General features: G+C 42.4%; 1 protein-coding gene across 1 annotated transcript in view; it reads right to left on the bottom strand.

Annotated features, from left to right (window-relative positions):
* The window catches only part of LOC142249600 (clathrin heavy chain 1-like), a 154,110-nt gene that overhangs the window by 72,482 nt on the left and 58,016 nt on the right, over positions 1-23,612 (bottom strand). The window contains exon 3 of the mRNA XM_075321317.1: positions 2,319-2,587. Coding sequence (XP_075177432.1) covers positions 2,319-2,587 — 269 coding nt within the window. The remainder of the gene's footprint in view (positions 1-2,318; positions 2,588-23,612) is intronic.

Here is a 23,612-nt window from a genome sequence, read left to right as displayed (position 1 = left end):
GGTGCAGGTGGAATATGATTTTTTTTAATCACATCCCACTAACTCTGTTTTACTCGCCGTGTGTGCTCAGCCTTATATGTTGACTAGTTTCACTTTGTTTCTCTCAGAAAAGAGAAGGGAGAGAAAAGAAAGTTTAGTTGGCACGTGACAACCGCAATTATGCAAATCACATACATTGGCCTCCCACCCACAGAGGGAAGAGGAATCATGACTGTGTGTATTGACTGCAGACTTTTCTTCCACAACAGGACAACCCCTTTAATGTTTACATAAGATGTGATCAAAGGCCAACAGGTCTGCTTGCTGCTTGATTGGAGGAAAGTTTTAAACTGGCCAATGACTGACCATGAATATTCATCTGTCCAATCAGCAGCAAGCGGAGATGGACATTTAGGCTGCATAAGACATAGCAAGCAACTAGTGACAAGAGACATAACGCAAGATGACAGCTAGCCGAACACCAGAAATTTACTTCATGCTGAATATTTACAGTTTGTAGGAGTTATTTTTTTTTTAAAGTTATATAAAAAAAAAGTTATATAAAAAAAAAAAAAGTGAAATTGAGTTAGACAGCATGAACCTAGACACCTAATCTTACTACTACTTACGAATATCACCCACAATTGCAGTTTCCTGGCTGCAAACTCGTAGCTTAAAACTATTTCATGTGAAACATAGCACACAGGTATGCTATTGTTAGTCAAGTATAGCTCCTTGTGATAATCAGATACATTTCAATCCCCTTGGGTCTTTGTCAATAATGTCGTTGTAAAGGAATCACAAAAAGGAACCCCTTGAGCGTGATAGCATAGAAGACATAAGTACAGATACATACATAATATATACAATAAATATAACCAAATGCTGTATGTATGAGATATATATATCATATATATTTGCGCAACAAATGCATAGTATAATATAGAAGATTTAAAGAACAGGTCATGCTATTAACGTGGGTTACTGTACAAGTTAGTAGTGTTACAAAGCCGTCTGGCCACCTTACTCAGCGCATGAGTACCAGGAGAAAAATTGTATTACTTCTAGAAGCTGGCAGGATTTCCGTCCTACAGGCATGTGTGGAGCGATTGCAGTCATCGCTCGGTAAACTATGAGCGGCGGCTGTAAGTACCACCAAGTAAGTTCATTGCCCGCCCTCCCTACGTAGATGTGCTGCACTTCAAGCTGTCAAAGTGTCGGGCCATGCTTACATCCACCACCCACAATGCTGTGAACAGTAACTTGAAGAGGATTCAAGCACGTCTCTAAGACTGTATTAAGTCATAAAATAAAAATACATGAAAAGTACAGCAGAGAGGTAGCTACTTAGCTGAGAGGAATGTAGGAAATGTGAATAAGGTTGAAGTATAAGATGGCGTTCCTGGACAGATAATAAGTAGAATCCTGGTGGCGCCAAGTGCTGTGACAGAAAACTTTTTTCCTATGGAGTGATGACTTCTACGCACAAATGAGTCATCATTTGTATATTTTTTGTATATGTTCTACATATATCTGTACTTTTGCTTTTTATGCTATTACACTTCTTTCTTTTTTGTACAGTGACAGCATTGACAAAAGCATGAGATAGTCGAAACGTATATAACGTATGCCAATGTTTACATACCTATGCTGTGTTTCACAATACAATACTTTGCAATTAAAATCTGTGTAGTAATTTTCCTCCACGATACGTGCGGGGTGGCACACTACACTCTGCTAACGATTCCAGATTTATTCAATTAAGAGCAATCGAATTATTAAGATAGATTGTAACTAGTTTTAAGCTATCACCAGTACCCATCAGCAACACATGCGCTTGTCTGGCATGATTAGAAGCAGGAATGAGATAAGGGATTGCTGTTGTCAATTTAATGGAAAGCATTAGGATGAAAATGTTGAATGCTAACATACCCAATCCGAGCTTTCCTCCTAATAACCATTTATTAATCACTTTAAGCATGAGATTATTGGAGAATCCAGCTGAAATTATTGATAACATAACATGTATAGTCATGTTAAATCTCAGTCCTAGATTTTACGAATTAATAAAGATCTTAACTCACAAACTTGATTCTCTCTTTTCCTTATTTATTCCATTCTCAAAGTGATACAATACAGTGACACGTCTCGGTCAGAAGTGCAGACCTTTCTCAAACCATGAAGCCATGCGAGTGCCAATCTTTATTCGTTAATGTGGAGTCCATTATGGGATCAGAGCACCGTCAGACTAGAGTGCCCACCTGTTCTATGAATATACTAGTCCTAGATTTTACAGGACAAAAACTAAGTGATACAACCAAATTACTTGAGAACGATACCTGAGCAGAGATGCCAATGAGAAGAAGCCACTTCTGTTGCTCGTCTGTCCTGTAGTTAATGATCTGACAGCCAGCAAGACTTGCATGGCGATCAAACATTTTCTGAGGCTGCGAGTCTCCTTCCATGCTCCAGTGGTAGACAGCCGTCTCGGTCACCAGAGCCACTGTGTTGACAGATATCCACTTCCAAAAGATAACCTCTTCAGACATGGTGTGAGCTTTCATCTTACTCTTCATCTCAATATTAAAGATCTGAAGGGTTTTTCCAGCTAGAGTATGGAAAGGCAAGAGAAACAATATATGATGTAGATTTTGATTTGCTTTCCCCTTTAAAGAAAACAAAAAACTCTGAACAATATAATAATCTGAAATGAGCAGTAGCTTATCCACACAGCGAATGAGAACGTCAGTGATAAATGACAATGAGTTATCTTAGAAGGCCAGCACAAGTACATTGAAAGCACAGAAATGCATTTCAATTCTAGACAGTCAGAAGGTCAACAAGACCATCTTTATAATATTTCTATGGAAGAAAACGGCAATTAAACTGTATGACAGCTACAAATCAGATCACAAGCTCTATAACAGAGGGTGGTGAGGATGGAACATCTACAGTGAAATCTCGCCAAAAGGCCACCTCCTTCCTAAACACATCTACGCCAGAATATTTGGTCACAGACTAATTCTCGTCCTCGTTATGCACATTTAACACGAAGTACCGCAAAAAACAGTGAGTCTTGCGTGCGTCTGGTTGGGGAAGTCTAGATAAAGTGGATCCAGGAGGTTGTATGATGCCCAGACAACACAAATACTCCTGAGCAGATGCTGCAACTGGTCCTACAATCTCTTGGACCTATACTATACATTGTCCCCCAAAGTTCTGCACAACCTCCCACGGTGAGCCTCTCGACGGTGGTAGAAACCTGGAGATGTAAACAGACCTTGAAGTTATTGTGCTAGGAGGCGCCATGTTTCTCACTCATTCTCTTCCTAGCAACCTTTATTCATATTGGCCTCTGTTTTGAGAATGCCAGCCACCACCGGTCTCCAGACCATTTTACAGTATATTTTAAATGGTATATTTTTGTGCAGAGATAATAGGCTTCCTGCTCGATACCTCATCTAAAAGTAGTTTTAGGCTGCGTTCACACATCCGGTTTTAGCAGAGCCGGCCAATCCGGCTCAAAAACCTATGCAACGGATATGGCGACAAAACCGCATCCTTTGCATACGTTTTTGACATGCGGCCCGTCCGGTTTTTGCCGCTTGCGGCAGGCTACTGAGCATGCGCAGTGGAAAAAAACGCATGCGGCGTCCATAGGCATGCATTGCAAATCGCGCCGCATTGGCCAGATGCGTCGCGATGCGTTTTTTTTTGCCGGACAAAAAACACCGTGCCAGGCAACGTTCCATCCAGCCGCCGCATCGGCTAAATCTGCCGGACCGAACGCAAGCCCATGGGGCACAATCCGGCACTAATGAAAGTCTATGCAAAAAAACCACAACCGGCGGCAAAAAAACCCAACAAAAAACGGTTGCGGTTTTTCTGCAAAGCGCCGGATTGTGCCGCACAGGAAAAACCGGATGTGTGAAAGCAGCCTAACTTGACTGAGCTATCTTGTCTTATATTTGTTACAATGTTTTACCCCAAAATGAATAACAATAAAATACAAAATATTGTAATAAGTGACTTTTGAGAAATAAACTCAAATAAGAAAACATCCAGGCCTTCTTAGAGGATTTCCATTTCACCAATGTGTTAATTCTATTTGGACACCGAAGAGAGAATAGTAGTAGAGTATATTAAAGGGGTGGTTCACCCATTTTTATTTTTTTTTTTTATTTTCTCTACGAGTTCTACTTACCATTATAGGAGTTTGCTCCATTGGCTTGTATTTCCAGTTCCGGCACTGAGCGGCGCTATCCTGCACGCTCAGTGCCTGTCACATGACCCCCTGGAGCTGTGGCCACTAGTATCCTCTTTCGTCCCGTCAATTCTGGGCTCTCAAACAAGGTGGGTACGTCAGAGGATGCTGGCGCCACTCACACTGATTGACTGGGCTGTGGGCAGTGACTACCGCACATCACAGCCCAGCCTTGAGGGGAGGATCCGGATTCCGGAGAGCTGTGGAGCGGTGAAGGCAGAGCGCGCCGCTTACCATCGCTTAGCTGTGGGAGGTATGGGCTCCAGTGTGGCGTACAGGGGGGGTTTCTTCAGCTGAAATCCCCCCTGTCACTAAAGTATGTGATCACACTATCCGCCCGCTGTGCTCAGCTGTCACGAGAGCGGGCGGTGTCGGCAGTGTGATCATGTGCTCCTCCCAGCAGCACAAGTGACCAGACGCTGCATGGGACCAATCTGCTCCACTCTGTCACCTGCACAACAAGTACCAGAGTGGAGACAGTTGGTGACATGTAGCATCCGGTCACCTGCACAACAAGTCCCAGAGTACCATGATTAGGCAGTGCACACAGGAAGGAGGGGAGGGAACAGTTTGGGTGGAGATCTGAGTGGGTGTGAGATAGATTGCTAGTTACTGCAAAGGATTATGGAAGTTGTAGTAACTGAACCCAGGAAGTCAAGAGAGCGATTAACTCCATCAGAGCTGGAGCCAGAAATGAGGATGTGCAGCTAGAGTACAATAAAAGGTAATATTCGTAAAATAACATGATAGATGTGTGAAGAGGCACATATTAGCAAGATTTGACAAAAAAAAAAAAAATCAGTTTTGGTAACTGGACAACTTCTTTAATATTAATACACACACACTACATGTATATAAACAGACATTTAAATCAATAAAAAAAGTGGGATTGCTTGTCACCTGTACAAGGGGTATTCCCATCTCTAAGATCCTATCCCAATGTGTAGTAGGTGTAATAATACAGTTTACCCAAAAATAAGACCTACCCCAAAAATAAGCCCTAGTGGGATTTTTTTTTGGCTTCTTAAAGTATGCTTAAAATATAAGCCCTACTCCAAAAATAAGCTCTAGTTGCAGTTCCTAAAAGATAAAGAATACAGCAGGACTGTTCCACAAAAAGCAGACACCCCCTTCCCCACCCGAAAAAATAAATAAATAAATCACACTCACTAGACCCCCAAACAATTACAATTGGCACGTGCCGATGGTGGATGGGCTCTCACACACATCTGCGTCGATGTCAGCTCCCTCGCCGTTCCAGCTGTACTGCACTGGAGTTCTCACAAACAGATTGGGAACCAGAATCACTCACTTGGCTGAACAAGGTATTTAGAAAATACATTCCCTATCAGTTTTACAGCGATATAGCCACTTCTGCAGAGTAGTGAGCCGGCTCTAAGTTCTGTTTTTCTATTGTATACTTATTTAATGCAATAAAATGCAAATTTAAAAATTTACAGACCTCTCCATTCTTTGTAGAAGAGAAAACTTGCAAAATTGGCAGTGTATCAAATACTTATTTTCCTCACTTTATGTCGCTTACTCCAAGTGCAGGATACCATGGATACCCAAGCTGCAACACCTGCACATAAAGGTAAGCGACATAGATAAGCATATATGGTGGAGCTGTAGCCTCATTAAGCCTTTTTGGAGTGGGGTCTTCTCAGCATACAATAGCATTAGTAGGGAGGCCCTCTCTGGTTCTCCACAAATCGCTCTCTTATCTATCCTACCGGGGTATGTTAAATCTCAGAAAATGGGACTATTGCGGTTTTGCCTAGCAGCTGCCCGAGCTGTGGTCCCCAGACTCTGGAGGTCCACCCGTGATCCTGCCTTGGATGAGTGGCTTGGGGAGATGGCCTCCCTTTACAGAATGGAGAGTCTCACTGCTGAAATTCAGGATGCTACTGAAAATTTTATTAAGATCTGGAGTCCCTGGGTCATTTTTTTGGATTCTCCAGACTTCAGGTCCCTCTTTGGGGCGAGTTGAGACTCTACCTAGATTTTCCCTGCTAGTTATTCCCGGCCCTTCCTTGCCCTTCCCCATTATCCTTTTCCCAGTCATCATTCACTTTGTCTACTTCCCTCTTTCTTTCGCTCTTTATTTCTTTTCCTTCGACTGACCATTATGTGCCTCAATGGTATGAATGGTAAATCTTTGCTGTTTATGTTATAGTTTAATGGATTTTATAATTTTCTAATGGTTCAAGCCAGATTGATATAAATGTTCTTAAATGTTCTTTATTGTAACAAACTGTATATGGCTACAACCATACAAAGCCTTTCATGTTTCATTGCATTCTTGTTTTTTTTTGTCTTGTCTCTATGTGGGAGTTTGCCTTGGTCTGCAGCGCTGCTTATTGTAACCAACCTTAATTTTTCAATAAAAAAAGGAGATTAAACATTAGATAAATCAAGAGAACTATACAATATTTCTAAGAACAGAGCCACTTTGTACGTTAATAACCAGGCCTCATTTCCAAATCTGTTTAGAGTCCCTCTATGAGGTAATAACTCTTACGTTTCAATGTATTCCAGTGATTTGGAGACAGTTTTTTCGTGACACATTGTACTTCATGTCATTGATAAATTTTGCTGTATATTATTTGAGTTTATTTATGAAAATAATGAAAGTTAGTCAAAGATTTTTTGGAAAATGTCACAATTTTCAAACTTGATTTTGTACTCCCTTAAACCAGATAGTTAGACCACACAAAATAGTTAATAAACATTTCCCACATGTCTACTACATCAGCACCACTTCTGAAACAATTTTTTTTTTTTTAGAAGGGTTAAAATGGTTTATTAGTAATTTCTCATTACTTATGTGGCAGAAAATACCCAAGACTGACACCGATGTAAAAAACTACAGCCCTCAAAGAGCTCAAAACCACATTTAGAAAGTTTATTAACCCTTTTGGTGATTCACAGGAGCTAAAAGAATGTGGAACAAAAAATTAATTTTACTAAAAATGTTGCTTTAGCCTAAATGTTTAATTTCCACAAAAGGTAATAGCAGAAAATGCACCTGACAAATTGCTGTGCAATAGATACATAGGTACATAGATACCCCATATATGGGGGAAAACTACTATTTGGGCGTAGCAGGGCTTGGAAGAGAAGGAGCGCCATATGACTTAGGCTAGTTTCACACTTGCGTTGGACGGGATCCGTAGCATTGCGTTGTGTGACACATGCAACGGATGTGTTGCATATAGTGGCACAACGGATGCTACGGATCGTACAAAATAACACAATCCATTATAGGTTTTTTTCCTTGACTTGACGGATGCGTTAACGGAATCCGTCAAATGACGCATTCTAACGGAATCCGCCACCATAGGCGTCCATTATAAAAACAACGGACGTCAAACGGATTCCTGCATGTTGCGTTTTTTAATAACTACGCTGCGTTGTCCAGCGGATGCAACGCAGACACTTGCGTTACAGTGCGTCGTCCATATAAGTCTATGGAGAATAGTGCAGTGCGTTAACGGACTGCGCTATTCTCCATAGTGACGGAATGCGCTGAACGCAAGTGTGAAAGTAGCCTTACAGTGCAAAATTGGCTGGAATAGATAGCGGACACCATGTCACATTTGCAAAGTCCCTGAGGTGCCTAAATATTGCAAATCCTTTAGTTTTCAGGTCAGTGCGATTGCACAGATATCAGATTTATATATTTTTTTATATGTTTGCCAATACACACTAAAAAAACATGTATGTGAGCAGTCTTCTCAACATCTTATGTGCAGTGCACCTAATGAAGACTGGAAGCATCTACACTGCTTCGGAGGCGCACTAATGCAGCCAAAATGAGCCACGTGCATGCACAAGATTTCCAGAAGCTAGCAGTGATGCTGTAACTGTAATGGACATGACAGAGATGTAGATCCCTTTTCAAGAGCCCATCCACCATCAGCACTTGCCAACTGGTATTGTTAGGGGTCTGGTGAGTGCAATTTTTTTTATTTTTTGGGGGGGGGGGGGTGTCTGCTTTCTTTTGCGAGTGTGCTTTCTTTTGTGAATGTCTGCTTTCTCTGATGAAGAGTCCTGCTGTATTCTTTATCTTTTTTAGTTGATTGGACATTGCCTTATGGAACTGCCACTTGCTTATCTTTGGAGTAGGGCCGATATTTTAAAGGGAACCTGTCAGGCCCAATATGCGTTCTGACCTACAAGCAGGGTGATGTGTGGCCTAGAAACCCCTTCCTACCCATCCTTGTGTTGTAATATTGTGTAATATTAATGTATAAAAAAAGTTTTATAACTTACTTGTTCCCTATGATCAGAGGGGCTAGTCTCTTTGACGTCACATCGCCCGTGGGCGTTTGCATGCTTTCCGTGGTATCACGCCTTTGTGGGAGTGATAGCATCGATTTACATGAGCGATGTCACCGTCAGCTCCTGGAGATCCTGCGCATACGCACATCTCATTCGCGCAGCCTTCTTATCTAGGCGCTTGTCTGTCGGCTTCAGATACGCACTGTGCATGCAGGAGAAGACTCCTGCGGTTCCCTCCATGTGCAGTGCAGGTCTGAATCCGACAAGCAAGCACCCGGATAACAAGGCTGCGGGAATGACAAGCGCGCACGCGTGTGATCTGAAGTAGCTGATGGAGACGTCGCTCATGTAAATCCATGGTATCACACCCACAGTGGCGTGATACCACAAAAAGCATGCAAATACCCACAGGGCAATGCGACACCCAGGGGCTAGAACCTCTGATTATTTACATAGGGAACAAGTAAAACCTTTTATTTTTTTAAACATTCATATTACACAATATTACAACACAGGGATGGGTAGGAAAGGGTTTCTAGTCCACACATCACCTTGCTTGTAGGTCAAAACGCATATAGGACCTGATAGGTTCCCTTTAAGCATATTCAAAAGAGCGCCAAAAATACTACTTTAGCTTATGTTTGGGGTAGGTCTTATATTCGGGGAAACAAATCTCAGCACAGGATTGATTTATTTTATTTTTGTTTAAACATTTCAGATTCTGAAAAATATTATTTCATGAACTATTAAAATATACTTACGTTTGTGGGAAAACTCCTTTAAATCTGCATAGTGGCAGAATCTTCAGGTCTTGGTTGTAGAACAGCATATTTCTAGTAATTGCAGGTTGTGATAGAACAAATCTTTTAGCCCATGTTATATCAGATGCATAAAAGTGTTAGAGCAGGCCTGGCCAATGCATTTTATTTATTAAGAAATGTAATACAAAAGATATCTGGGATTTAGTAGACCTTTAGGTTGATTACGTTTAGACATGCCACGGCTATTAATGCTTATTACATATTTTCACTTTACTATATGTTCAATGCATTTCGGTATTAAGCTATAGCACGTGAAGCTCTAGGAGGTCTCATAAGAGAAAAAAAATGCGATAATTCCACTGGCACTTCCCTGCACGTCTTCTAAAAATGAAAGGGCTTTCTACTAAGAGCATTCAATGGAATTTGGCTCTATCCCAGAGAACGGCAGGCTGAGGAGAGATCCCACAATGGAAGTAATGCAGCAACATGACCCAGGCCAAAGCTCGCTCACCTGCTGAGTGACTGCATACAAGAAAATAAACGCATCCCCACGTCAGGAGAAAATCATTGCCTTAAAACATTTAACATACCCAAAATGAATTATTAAAATCTAGTCACTAACCAAAACACTAGTGAGAACAATTCTCACAAGGGGAATTTAAGCCATAATGAGCCATTACTAAGAAAATCAATAATCATTCGTAATATACATGCAATAAGTTCAGATTTAGGCAACATTTATAAGGGAACCTGTCACCGTTTTTTCGGCCTATAAGCTGCAGCAACCACCAGTGGGCTCTTATATACAACATTCTAACATGCTGTATATAAGACTACATAAGCAAGGATGATTGACCTTAGGGAGATCAACATCCAGCACCACGGAGACACCATCTTGTGTTTCTCAAAGCAGTGATTCTAGAACAAGGCCCCCTGGGAAAATATGCAAAACAGGACTGCCGCGGAAACACCATCACATGTCACAACGCTTGTTTCCTGCCAGCGTTGAGACGTGTGATGGTGTTTCCGCGGCAGTCCTGTTTTGTATATAAGAGACCAGGCTGCTGTGTACAACATAAACAATTTATAATACTCACCTAAACCGGTCGCTGCGGTGGATGTGGCTCAGATGGGAGTGTTCGTCCTTTGGTGCCGGCGTCGCACCTTTCGGCAATCTTTGTCACTGTCTGTCGTTTTTCTGAAACCGCGGTGTATTACGCGTCAGACGTCATACACACTCGCCAGCATTCAGGTCCTGAGCAGGCAGATCAAAGTATTGTAGTGCGCATGCGCGGGACCGTAGAGTATGTATGACGTTTCATGCACACAGGCTTCAGAAGGAGGACAATGATGGCTGAAAGAGGAGACACCGGAGGACGAAAACGCTCATCTGAGCCACATCCACTGCAGCGACCGGTTTAGGTGAGTATTATAAAGTGGTTTTTATGTGGTACACAGTGGTGTGGGCTCTTATATACAGCATGTTAGAATGGTGTATATAAAAGCCCACTGGTGGTGGCTGCAGCTTATAGGCCGAAAAACCGGTGACAGTTCCCTTTAAACATCCAATTTTCTTCATGCTTGAGCTGTTTATACACAAACCCATGAAGTTTAATGGGCCAATTGAAAGGAGTTGTCTGGTCTAAAATGACGAGTTTGCAGTCAAGTCTTTATGAATCTCCAGTGTCAGTTTCATAGTTTTAAGATTGAAGTGAAAGTAGACTTAAAGGGGGGTATTCCCATCTCCAAGATCCTATGCCAATATGTAGTAGGTGTAATAATATTAGCAAATACCTCCAATTAGAAATTTAGTATAGTTCTTCTGATTCAATATGACACTTACTTCCTCTTCAGGGCATTGCAGGACTTTGGGTATCCATGGTTATTACCACAAACAACTGACTGATTATATGCATGGTCGTAACTATGGATACCTAAGGTCCTGCAATGCCCTGAACATAAGGTAATGTTATAGTTAATCAGAAGAGCTATACTACATATCGAAATTGGATTTATTTGTTATTGTTGTTATTACACCTACTACATATTGTGATAGGATCTTGGAGATCAAAACAACCCTTTAAGTTCATGGAGTTCAACCTATAGCCCAACAGTTAGAGGAAGGAAAAAAACAGTCTTCTTATCAGGTGAAAATTTCTTCCCGACTCCACATACGGCAATCAGACTAGTTCACTGGATCAAATGTCCAATCACAGAATCTAGAGCAAAACATTGGTAATAACATTTTTCAAGCCATCCAGGCCTCTTGATTTTTTTGCAGTAAATCAACCATTACAACATTACGTAGCACAGAGTTCTTTAACCCCTTCACGACCGCGGGCAGTAAAATTACGTCCTATTTTAACGTGACTTAACGACCAGGGACGTAATTTTACGGCCTAAAGTTCATTTGATTGCCGTGGCCATAGCAACGGCTTTCAAATGATGTCCCCTGCTGTTTCTTACAGCAGGGGACCTTTGCTTGACCCCAGGGGGGGTGGCATCGCCACCCCCCATCGACGATCGATGTGATTGGCTGTTCAAATCTGAACCGCCAACAACATCGTTCGCACTAATTTCGGCAAAAATAATGCCTGAATTAGTGCGATACTGTGAGATCCGGCTATGAGGGGCTGAATCAGCTTCACCACACCATAGCCGGAGCTCTAACATGTCGCCCCCAGCCCCTGCAGCACTGATTGGAGCGATCGTGCTATGACGCGCAATCGCTCCAATCAGTGTGCAGTGGGGCGGTCTGATCTGCAGGTGGCCGCCCTCCCCAGGCCTGTGCTGGTCTGGGGAGCCTCCCTCAACATGTCTGCAGCGTGGACTGGCTGGTACTTCTGGTACCACGCCACCGCTGCTGCTGCTGCTAAGGTCACCGCTCCTGCTGCACGCGAGTACTGTGCTCACCTTGCAGCCCGTGCGCGCTCCCGCGATGCCCCTGCACGCTCCCGTGGTGCCCCTGCGCGCTTCCGTGATGGCCCCTGCCCGTGCCCCCCTGCAATCTGCCCCCCCCGCGATCTGACTGCCTCCCTCATTATCTCTATTCTGCTTCTGCAGCTCCTTCTCCGGTATCCCCCCCCCCCCCTCTGCTCTCCCCCGACGTCCTCTTACCTGTCTTCACCGGGTCGTCCGAGGTCTTCACTGGCCCGATCACATCTGCCTCCATCGCTGGGTCCTTCCTGGGTATTCTGCAGAGCTGTCCAACGTCCTGTCCTGCCTGCTGCTCCTGTAAAGCTGTCCATCTTGCTTGCCTTCTGTTCCTCCTGTAGTTCTTCTGGTCAGTGATCCTCTTGCTAATCCTTTGGGTACTGTGAGTATAACTTTTTTTTCTGTATCCCCTGTCCATTTTTACACCTCATCCTTCTGTGCGTCCCGCCGAGCGCTGATCAAGGATGCAGATAACGTATCTGCATCCCTGCTCAATTTTTGGCGTGACTTTTTTTCCGTATCCCCGACGCTTTTTGTATCGCATCCGTCCGTGCGTCCTGCAGCGGCCGATCAGTGCACCGCGTCTGTGCGTTTGAAAAGTCAAATGGCGTTACTTCTCTTCTGAGCCCCGCCATGCGCCCAAACAATTACTTTCCACCACATATGAGGTATCTGCGTACTCAGGAAAAATTGCATAACACGTTTTATGGTGCAAAAGCTACCCGATTGATGCAAACATTTTGTGGTAAAAAAAAAAAAAAATAATAATTTTCACGGTTCAACGTTATCAACTTCTGTGGAGCCCCTGGGGGTAGAAGGGGCTCACCAAACATCTAGATAAATTTCTTGAGGGATCTAGTTCCAAAATGGGGTTATTTGTGGGGGAGCTCCACTGTTTAGGCACCATAGGGGGTCTCCAAACGTGACATGGCGTCCGCTAATGATTCCAACCAATTTTGCTGTCAAATAGTGCTGCTTCTCTTCTGAGCCCCGCCATGCGCCCAAACAATTACTTTCCACCACATATGAGGTATCGTCGTACTCAGGAAAAAATGCACTATAAATTTCTTAGTGCATTTTTTCCTGATATCCTTGTGAAAAAAAAAAAGCTACCTGGTTCAAGTAACAGTTTTGTGGTGAAAAAAATAAAATTGTATTCATGGCTCAACATTATGAACTTCTGTGGAGCCCCTTGGGGCTCGCTAAACATCTAGATAAACTCCTTGAGGGGTCTCGTTTCCAAAATGGGGGTCACTTGTGGGGGCGCTCCATTGTTTAGGCACCTCAGGGGGTCTCCAAATGCAACATTACATCAGCTAATGATTCCAACCAATTTTGCTGTCAAATGGTGCTCCTTCTCTTCTGAGCCCCGCCATGCACCCAAACAATTACATTCCACCACATTTGAGGTATTGTCGTACTCAGGAAAAAATGCACTATAAATTTCATGGTGCATTTTTTCCTGATACCCTTGTGAAAAAAAAGCTACCTAGTTGAAGCAACAGTTTTGTGGTAAAAGAAAATTTATTTATTTTTTTACGGCTCAACATTATAAACTTCTGTGAAGCCCCCAGGGCTCTAGTTTCCAAAATGGGGTCACTTGTGGGGGAGCTCCATTGTTTAGGTACCTCAGGGGGTCTTCAAACCAGACATGGCGTCCGCTAATGAGTGCAGCTAATTTTGCACTCAAAAATTCAAATGGCGCTCCTTGCCTTCCGAGCCCTGCCGTATGCCCAAACATTTGATTTCCACTGCATATGAGGTATCTGCGTACTCAGGAGAAAATGCACAATACATTTTATGGTGCATTTTTTCCAGATACCCTTGTGAAAAAAAAAAGCTACCTAGTTGAAGCAACAGTTTTGTGGTAAAAAAAAGTTTTTCTTCTTTTCACGGCTCAACGTTATAAACTTCTGTGAAGCCCTCAGGGGTTCAAAGTGCTCACCAAACATCTAGAACAATTATTTGAGGGCTCTAGTTTCCAAAATGGGGTCAATTGTGGGGGAGCTCCATTGTTTAGGCACCTCAGGGGGTCTTCAAACCCGACATGGCGCCCGCTAATGAGTGCAGCTAATTTTGTGTTCAAAAATTGAAATGGCGCTCCTTCCCTTTCGACCTCTGCCGTGCGCCCAAACAATTGATTTTTACCACATATGGGGTATCAGCGTACTCAGGAGAAAATGTACAATAAATTGTAGGGTGCACTTTCTCTTTTCTCCCTTGTGAAAATGAAAATTTTATGGCTAAAGTAACATTTTTGTGTTAAAAAGTAAAATTTTCATTTTTTCCTTCCACATTGCTTTAGTTCCTGTGAAGCACCTAAAGGATTAATAAACTTCTTGGATGTGGTTTTGAGCAGTGTGAGGGGTGCAGTTATTAGAATGGGGTCACTTTTGGGTATTTTCTGTCACTTCGGCCTCTCAAAGTCACCTCAAATGTGATGTGGTCCCTAAAAAATGTTTGTAAATTTTGTTGGAAAAATGAGAAATTGCTGATGAACTTTGACCCCTTCTAACTTCCTAACGAAAAAAAAATTTGTTTCGAAAATTGCGCTGGTGTAAAGTAGACAAGTGGGAAATGTTATTTAGTAACTATTTTGTGTGACATATCTCTCAGATTTATGGGCATAAATTTTCAAAGTTTGAAAATTGAGAAATTTTCAAAATTTTTGCAAAATTTCCGAAATTTTCACAAATAAACGCAAAAAATATTGGCCTAAATTTACCACTGACATGAAGTACAATATGTCACGAAAAAACAATGTCAGAATCGCCAGGATCCGTTGAAGCGTTCCAGAGTTATAACCTGTCAAAGTCACACTGGTCAGAATTGCAAAAAATGGCCCGGTCATTAGGGTGTTTTAGTGGCCGGGGGTGAAGGGGTTAATCTCACTACTCTTAAGGCCCAGTCACGCTAAACAACTTACCAGTGATTCCAACAACGATATAACCTGATAGGGATCGCTGGTAAGTTGCTAGGAGGTCGCTGGTGAGATGTCACATTAAGCGACCCTCCAGCGTTCCCACCAGCAACCTGACCTGGCAGGGATCGCTGGAGCGTCGCTACACGTGGAAGCATGCTACGCTTGGTAACTAAGGTAAATATCGGGTAACCAACCCGATATTTACCTTGGTTACCAGCGCACACCGCTTAGCGCTGGCTCCCTGCACACCTAGCCACAGTACACATCGGGTTAATTACCCGATGTATACTGCAGCTACATGTGCAGAGAGCAGGGAGCCGCGCACACTGCTTAGCGCTGGCTCCCTGTTCTCCTAGCTACAGTACACATGGGGTTAATTACGCGATGTGTACTGCAGCTACATGTGCACAGAGCAGGAGCCGGCACTGACAGCTGTGAGCGGCGGAGGCTGGTAACGAAGGTAAATATCGGGTAACCAAGGACAGGGCTTCTTGGTTACCCGATGTTTACTGTGGTTACCAGCGTCCGCAGAAGCCGGCTCCTGCTGCCTGCACATTTAGTTGTTGCTCTGTCGCTGTCACACACAGCGATGTGCGCTTCACAGCGGGACAGCAACAACTAAAAAACGGCCCAGGACATTCAGCAACAACCAATGACCTCACAGCAGGGGCCAGGGTGTTGCTGGATGTCACACTAAGCAACATCGCTAGCAAGTTGTGCATCAGCAGCGATGTTGCTAGCAATGTTGCTTAGTGTGACGGTACCTTTACAGTAAGGAATCTGTGTTTGTGATTATAATTAAACTTTTTTACACCTTTGCAGGCTTAGGTGTAAAAAGATTAGAAAAGTCTCTGTACTGTCTCTTCATATATTTGGACATTGTAATAAGATCTCCCCCAAGCCTTCGCTTTTCTAAACTGAATAACTCCAAGTTTAATAACCTGTCTTGGTATTGCAGTCCACACATTCCTTTAACCTTTTCTCTGCACCCGCTCTAGATCAGCTATTTATTTTACTCCCTTATATAGGGCTATTAATTCCACATGTCCTCCTTCTACACCGAAGACCAAAATTATATACAGTGGAACCTTGGTTAATGAGAACAATCCATTCTGGGACTGTGCTTGTTAACCAAGTTACTCGTTCAGCAAAGCAAAGTAAGATTTCCCATAGGAAATCATTGCAATGCAGACAATTCGTTCCACAACTTGTTAAATGTCCCATCCTGGTCCCCTATTGTGCCATTCCACACACGCACAAACACGCACGCACATATTATGCTCACCTTACCTTCCGTTCCATCGCCGGTCTCCTGGGACATGCTGTTCGCTAGTACGGGCTGTATATCTGGTAACCATCGTGACGAGGGAGGAACTTCCGCACCCAGAGCGCTGACGTCAAAAGGCAGGAGCCACTTGCCTCTGATTGGTCAGCGCGCTGCCTTTGAGTAGCAGCTGACAGCCGAAGTTCCTGCCTCGTCGCGATGCTTGCGGATACACATCCTGGAGCGGAGAACTAGAGGACCCAGGAGGCCGGCGATGGAACAGAAGGTACACATATTATGCTCACCTTACCTTCCGTTCCGTCACCGGCCTCCTGGGTCTTGTAGTTCGCCGCGAGGATTCCTCCCTCATCGCGATGTACCGGCGAACTACAAGAACCATGAGGTCGGCGATGGAACGGAAGGTAAGGTGAGCATAATACTGTATGTGTGTGTGTGTGTGTGTGTGTGTGTTTTGTGCGTGCTTGTGTGGACTGCAAGAGCGGGTCAGAGCGCGGTGGATGTACGGAACCGGAAGTATGTGCGGTGAGTATTTTGCTCGTACAGCAAAGCTTTCTCGTAAACAGAGTTACAAATTTACAGAAAGCTTTGCTTGTTAAGCGAAATTCTCGTTAACTGGGTTACTCGTTAAGCGAGGTTCCAGTGTTTCATATTTTAAGTGTGGTTGCAGTAGTGACTAGTATAGAGGCAAAACTATGTTCTTCTCATGAGCATCTATACCGCTTTTAATGCATATTATTTTATTAGCAGTTGCCTGGCACTGGTCAGTAAAGTTGAGTTTGCAGTCCACCCATACACCCAAATCTTTTTCAGTGATCGTTTTAACCAGTGTTTTACAAATCACAAATTACAGTTACTTTTATCCACATTAAATTTCAATTGCCATTTCTCAGCCCAAGCCTCGAGCTTACATTAATCCTTCTGTAATATTAAATTACCCTCCTATTGTATTGATTACTCTGCAGAGTTAAGTATCTGCAAATATTGTAACTCTACTCTGTTCCCCCCCACAGAGTCATTATTAAATATGATAAAAAAAAAAGAGGGCCCAATACTAACCTCTGAGGTACCCCACTGTTAACGGTGATCCAGTCTGAGTGTGTTCCACTAATAACCACTCTGTTTCCTGTTACTGAGCCAGTTCTTAACCCAGTAAAACAGTTTCACCTATTCCAATTTTATGTACCAACCCTTTTGTATTGCACCGTATCAAACGTCTTTAAAAATCCATTTAGACAATATCCATTGCATTTACTTTGGTCCAGTCTAGAACTTACCGCCACATAGAAGCTAATCAGATTAGTTTGACCGATCCCTCAAACCCATTCAGAAACTGGGTCATGAGGTTATTCTTTTTGAGATACTTCAGGATAGCATCTCTTTGGAAAATCTAAAGGATTACGCCGCACAGTAGAGGTTAAAACTTACTGGCCTATAATTTCAAGGCTCAGATTTTGTCCCCTTTCATGAATATTGACACCACATGCGCCAGTCCTATGGGACAGACTGTCATTATGGAATCTGTGAAGGTTTAAAATAATTGTCTCTCTCTCTCATGGTACTTTAAACGGTTATTCCAATCTCCTCGATTCTATCCCAAAATTTAGTAAGTGTAACAATATTAATAATAGCAAATAACTCCAATTAGAAATGTAATATAATTTTCCTAAGATAGCCATGTCTCTTACCTCATGTACAGGGCATTGCAGCTTAGGTATCCATTGTTACGTCCACTCATAGTGACCCTTCATTTCTCGTGGTCATAACCATGGATACCTAAGTTACTGAAATGCCTTCTATCTACATGAGGTAAGAGACATGGCTATATCAGGAGAATTATACTGCATTTCTAATTGGAGGTATTTGCTAATATTGATATTATTATGCTTACTATATATTTGGATAGGATTTTGGAGATGGAAATACCACTAATTCCTGCAGTACTCTGGGTGTATGCCATCCAGGCCTGGGAATTTGTCTACTTTAGTGATTCTGAGGCGGTGCTGTGCTTCCTGCTGGGTTAAGCAGGTGACATTTAATAGAAAATTTATGCTATTCGTGATCATGCTATCGGTCATGGGAATTTCTTGTATAAATACTGTAGAGAAAAAGACATTTAGTAGATTGGCCTTTCCCACATCCTCGTCCACTATTTCACCCAGACTATTTGAGAGGGCCAGCACTATCATTTCTTGGTTTCTTACAGTCTATGTAGTTGAAGAATAATCTTAGATTATTTTTTTTACTTTCTTTGGCAATTAATCTCTGTCTCAATCTTTCCTACCTTGATTTGCTTTTTACAGAATTCATTTTTCTATAAGTATTTAATGCCTCATAACTACCCACTTGCTTTAATTCTCTAAACACTTTCTTTTTTGGTCATTAATTGCGCCCCTTACAGTTGTATTTAGCCATTGTGGTTGCCTCCCATTTCTAGCTTTCTTCCCCCTATAGGGTATATACTGTGCACATGTCCTATTCAGGATGCTTCTGAAAGTGTCCTATTTGCTTAGTGTACTTTTATTTCTCAGGACATTGTCCCAGTTTTTGGCACAAAGTTCAGCTCTTATATATTAGAAATTAACCTTTCTGAATTTTACTGTCCTTGTAGTCCCTCTACCATACATTTCATTAAAGGAGACATCAAAACTTATTTGTGATTATTATTACTCAAGTGATGCTCCAAACTCATATATTTGATATGCGGTCAGGCCTATTGGTGAATAATAGGCCTAGCGGTGCTCCGCTTCTTGTTGGGTCCTGAACCAGTAGTGAAAGGTAATCGTCTTTCATTAATGTCAAAAACCTGTTTCCTTTGCTGGACCTGCAGGTGTTTGCTCCCCAATTTATATCAGGGTAGTTGAAGTCCCCCATAATGCTTACCTCTCCCTAATTCACTGCTTCATTATTTGCTTTATGAGGATATTTTCTCCAGTTTCCACTAGATTTGTAGACTTATAACAAACCCCTATCAGTATTTTTCTCCCTCCTCTTATCTCCACCCATAGCGACTCCACATTTTCATCAGCCTCACATACATTACTAGGTAGGATGGATTTTAGGGACAATTTTCAAATAAATACACACCTCCCCCTCGCTTATTTGTACGGTCATTCCTGAACAGTCTATATCCCTTGTAAAGTAAGAGCCCATTTATAGCGCTCATCCAGCCATGTCTGTTATCCCCACCATATTTTTTCCCCAACAATATTAATTCTAATTCCTCCATCTTGTTGGTGATGCTTCTAGTATTAGGGTACATGCACTTTTATATATTTCTCTGTACCTCTATTCTTGCTTAGTGCATGAACTGTCCTCACCCCTCCCTCCAATTTTATTACTTATGCCCAGGTCACTATCTTCCCCTACTGCCCTCTGCCCCTCACCCCCCCAGGCCCTAGTTTAAACACTCATTTAACCTTCTAGCATTTTAGCCCCAGCACAGTTACACACTACCCATTGAAGTGCCCTGGCGTGGAGCTTGTAGCCAACGTAGCCAACAGAGGTCTGCCCAGTTCTCCAGAAACCTAAAATCCTCCATCCTATACCAATTCCAGGGCCACTTATTTACCTCCCTAATCTCCTGTTGCCTCTCTGGCAAGGAACATGGTACAAGCAGTATTTCAGAGAATACAACCTTCGAGGTCCTTGCTTTAAGCTTAGAGCCCAATTCCCTGAAATCATCTTTAAGGACCTTCTACGTACCTCTAACTTTGTCATCTGTGATCTGTGCCGATGTGCACACTGTTAGACGATTCTTGTCCTTGTAACATATTGCCCTATTTGTTCCCCTAATGATGGAGCCCCCTTCCAGCACCTGTGTGGCCTGAGCTGCGCTCCCATTTCTCTCCTTACTGGAGCAGACACCCCCTCATTCAGAGAAGGTGTCTTGCTGCAGCAGTGCACGTCTGTACTGACACCCCCCCTCATCTGCCAACTAAGCAAATTTGTTGCGGTGTGCCAGATCAGGACAAGTCTCCCTGGCACTCTTCCCTCTACCCCACTTTCTGTCACCCAGCTAGCTGCCTCAATGTCCCACAGCTCTCTCCTACGATCCTCCCCCACAGCTACCTCCGTGAGCAGAAAATTGCCTTCCATATTATCAATGGATCTCAACGTTGTCCGCTGTTCAATTAGATCCAGAACCCGGGCTTCCAAATGCACAACGTGCACACATCTAGCACAGCGGTAAGCACCCTCAAACGGCTGTTCAGGGATTGCATACATGTGATTTACATTGGATGGAATGGGAGCACATTTTCCTAATGGGGATTACACAAGACAGAAATATTAATTAATTAAAAAATAAATGCAAACTGTGATTCAGTACAAGTTACTCCCTTTTACACTCCCTGAATCCAAATTCACTGAATCACGTCATACATAATCCAAATCACACTTGGAAACAAATCACACTTACCAGAGCATTTAAACTTGCAATGGAAGACTATTTAAAGGGAACCTGTCACCAGATTTGTCCCTTATAAGTTGCGGCCACAAGGAGTAAATTCATATATACAGCATTCGGGAATACTATATAAGTACCCAGGCTGCCCTGTATACTCTCCTGTTGGGCAGTTGGGTCCAATGGGCATCACTGGTCTTGGATTTAGCACCTCCCCAATCCTGTGCAGTCGCCTTCTCCTTCCCATCTCCATGTGGATGAAGCGGCTTATGTAATCTACACAGAGGCCTCCATTGTGCTCCTGCGCAAGCCCCCTTTGATTTGCCCTACTGAGGCCATTCATGGCTCTGAATTGGGAGAATCCTCGCAGTGCGTGTGATGTGATAATTCACAAGTTTGCAGTCAGAGAGTGTCTGCAGACTCGTCATATTAGAATGAAGAGCATTTTTAACCAGTTTTAATGGGCCAGGTAGTCCATTCTGTTAAACTCAGTGCATGCACTAGTCAACAATTTTGCAGGTCAGACAGACATTCAAGTCTATGGGAAATCAAATATGGATGAAAACAAAAGACATCCATTAAGCAATAGTTTTCTATGCATTTTTCTTCTATATTTAACAAATGGATTACGGAGTTTAAATAGGGAATAAAAAAAAAAAAAAAGTATAGGACAGCTTACCTCCTTCAGCTTTTAAAAATGGATGAGGAAAAAAAAAAACAAAAAAAAAAAAAGTTGCAAAAGATGCAAAATGGATGACATGACAGAAAGAGGGTCTATTTTCGATATGTTAAAAAGGAAACAAATGTCAACATACCCATCGTCCGGTTGCACTCTTTGGACATTCACCGTCCAACTATGGGCCGCAAAACAAAGAAAGGGTTACAGCCTCCTGACTAGACCTAAGCGAACCGGAGAAAAAACAAACAAACCAAAAACCGAAAAAAAAACCAAAACCAGTTAGAATGTTTTATGTATGCAAACCTCTCGAATGAGCATCGCTGTGTTCGGTGATCAGCCCAGTGCGAGACGTTTGCAGTGTTTGATCAGATGATCGGATGTAGTGTGCACCAAAAAATAAATAAAAATGGGAAAACCTCGCCCACCCTCCCTTGGAAGTGATCAGTGTATGGCTTGCTGCATGTGGGCAGAGACCTGGACCGCCAATTAGTGACTTCCATTGGATGTCAGGTCAACTCCAATGGGTTCAGCCGGACTTTAGATAAAAAGTTTGGTTTTGGACCTGAACGTCTACGGGTCTGCTCATCCTAACTCCTGACAAACCTAGCAGCCTTATGTAGGCCTGTCAGGTAGTGGAGTTCTGGTCAGGAGACAGTCAATTTAAACATGTCCCGTACTCAGATCGTGAATAAATTGCCCTACACAATGTTGGTATAAGGACAATCGACTAACTACAGTATGTACATTGTGGATATACATGCTACCATCTACCAAGTGAACCATTGGTGGAAGCAATTTATTATAAAGAATGGCGGTGGTGTAGTACGCTCTACTCAAAAAGGAAATGTGAAGAATCCATCATGTCAACAACATCCTAACAAAAACAAAACAAATGGTTAGCCCTATCTATTGTTTCAGAAAAATGGATACCCATAGGACCAGTGTGAACAAAGCCATGAGAGCAGATGAGATCCTTTTTAACTGTTAGAAGTCATCTGCCCTATCATACTACAGAATTGTAAATAGAATAATCATTAACCCTTAAATGATGGACTTAATTTTTGCCTTTTTTTTCCACCTTCTTCCAAGAGGCATAACATTTATTATTCTGTTAAACAGAGGTATGAGACTTTTTTTGCGAGACAAGCTGTAGTTTTGAATGACACCATTAGTTTTAGTATACAAAAAAAAAAAAGATTTATTTTTTTTTTTAGTTGGTGAAATGGTTAAACAAAAAAAAATAAAAACCACTCTTGAAACTAAATAAACAGTCACCTTGAAAAATGATATTTACTTGCAAATATAGAGGTAATCTACAGGTAAATGCAGTTTATATCCAGTGAAGCCAGATTACTGGTTCAGCATTTCCATGAAGACCATGAAGTTAATTTTCGCTATAGCTGCTCGCTTCCAGTCATCAGGGTGGTGGATGTAACTGTTACAATCATCACTCACTATACATTGAATGCTACAATCACTCCTCTGCACTGTGATTGGCCGCTCTCTCTATAGCATATGCGTAGTGTATTTGTGTAGAACAAGCTGTCAAAGTGACAGGGATTCATTAAAGCTGTGCTCTGTGTGTAGTGAGCGGTGACTAATCGCTACTGTACAGCACAGATGGGAAGAGAGGCTGCAGGATGAAAATAACTTCACTTTCTCCTCGTAGCCTCTCTGCCCCAGTAAATTGGCTGCAAAGGGTTTAAACGCATACTATCTTAAGATTCTGACAATTTCTGCAGGTAAGAAGCATTTCTCAAGATGACACATTCCCTTTAATAACCTTACAACATTTGAATATTGTATAGCCTTTAAACACTACATTAGCTCATTTTTTCAGTAACACAAAATATTATGGAATATTACATTCCACCAAATATATTAGCGCTACCCACCCATTCCCAGAGGAGCTCCTCCTTTACTTGAGCCATCGCTCAGAAAATAAAACTGAATGTACTTTCTGGTAGAGTGAAACTAAAAGTTAAAAAAGGGCAATCAAAATGTACAGAAGTGTGATACCTTGACTTTACACTTTTTTGAAGGACTGATCAGACCCCAGGGTATTGTACTATGAAACTGGTGACTTATCCTTACGATAGGT

This window comes from Anomaloglossus baeobatrachus, chromosome 1, assembly GCF_048569485.1.
Source record: "Anomaloglossus baeobatrachus isolate aAnoBae1 chromosome 1, aAnoBae1.hap1, whole genome shotgun sequence".
Classification (NCBI taxonomy): Eukaryota; Metazoa; Chordata; class Amphibia; order Anura; family Aromobatidae; genus Anomaloglossus; species Anomaloglossus baeobatrachus.
This window is presented reverse-complemented; position numbering and strand designations above follow the sequence as displayed.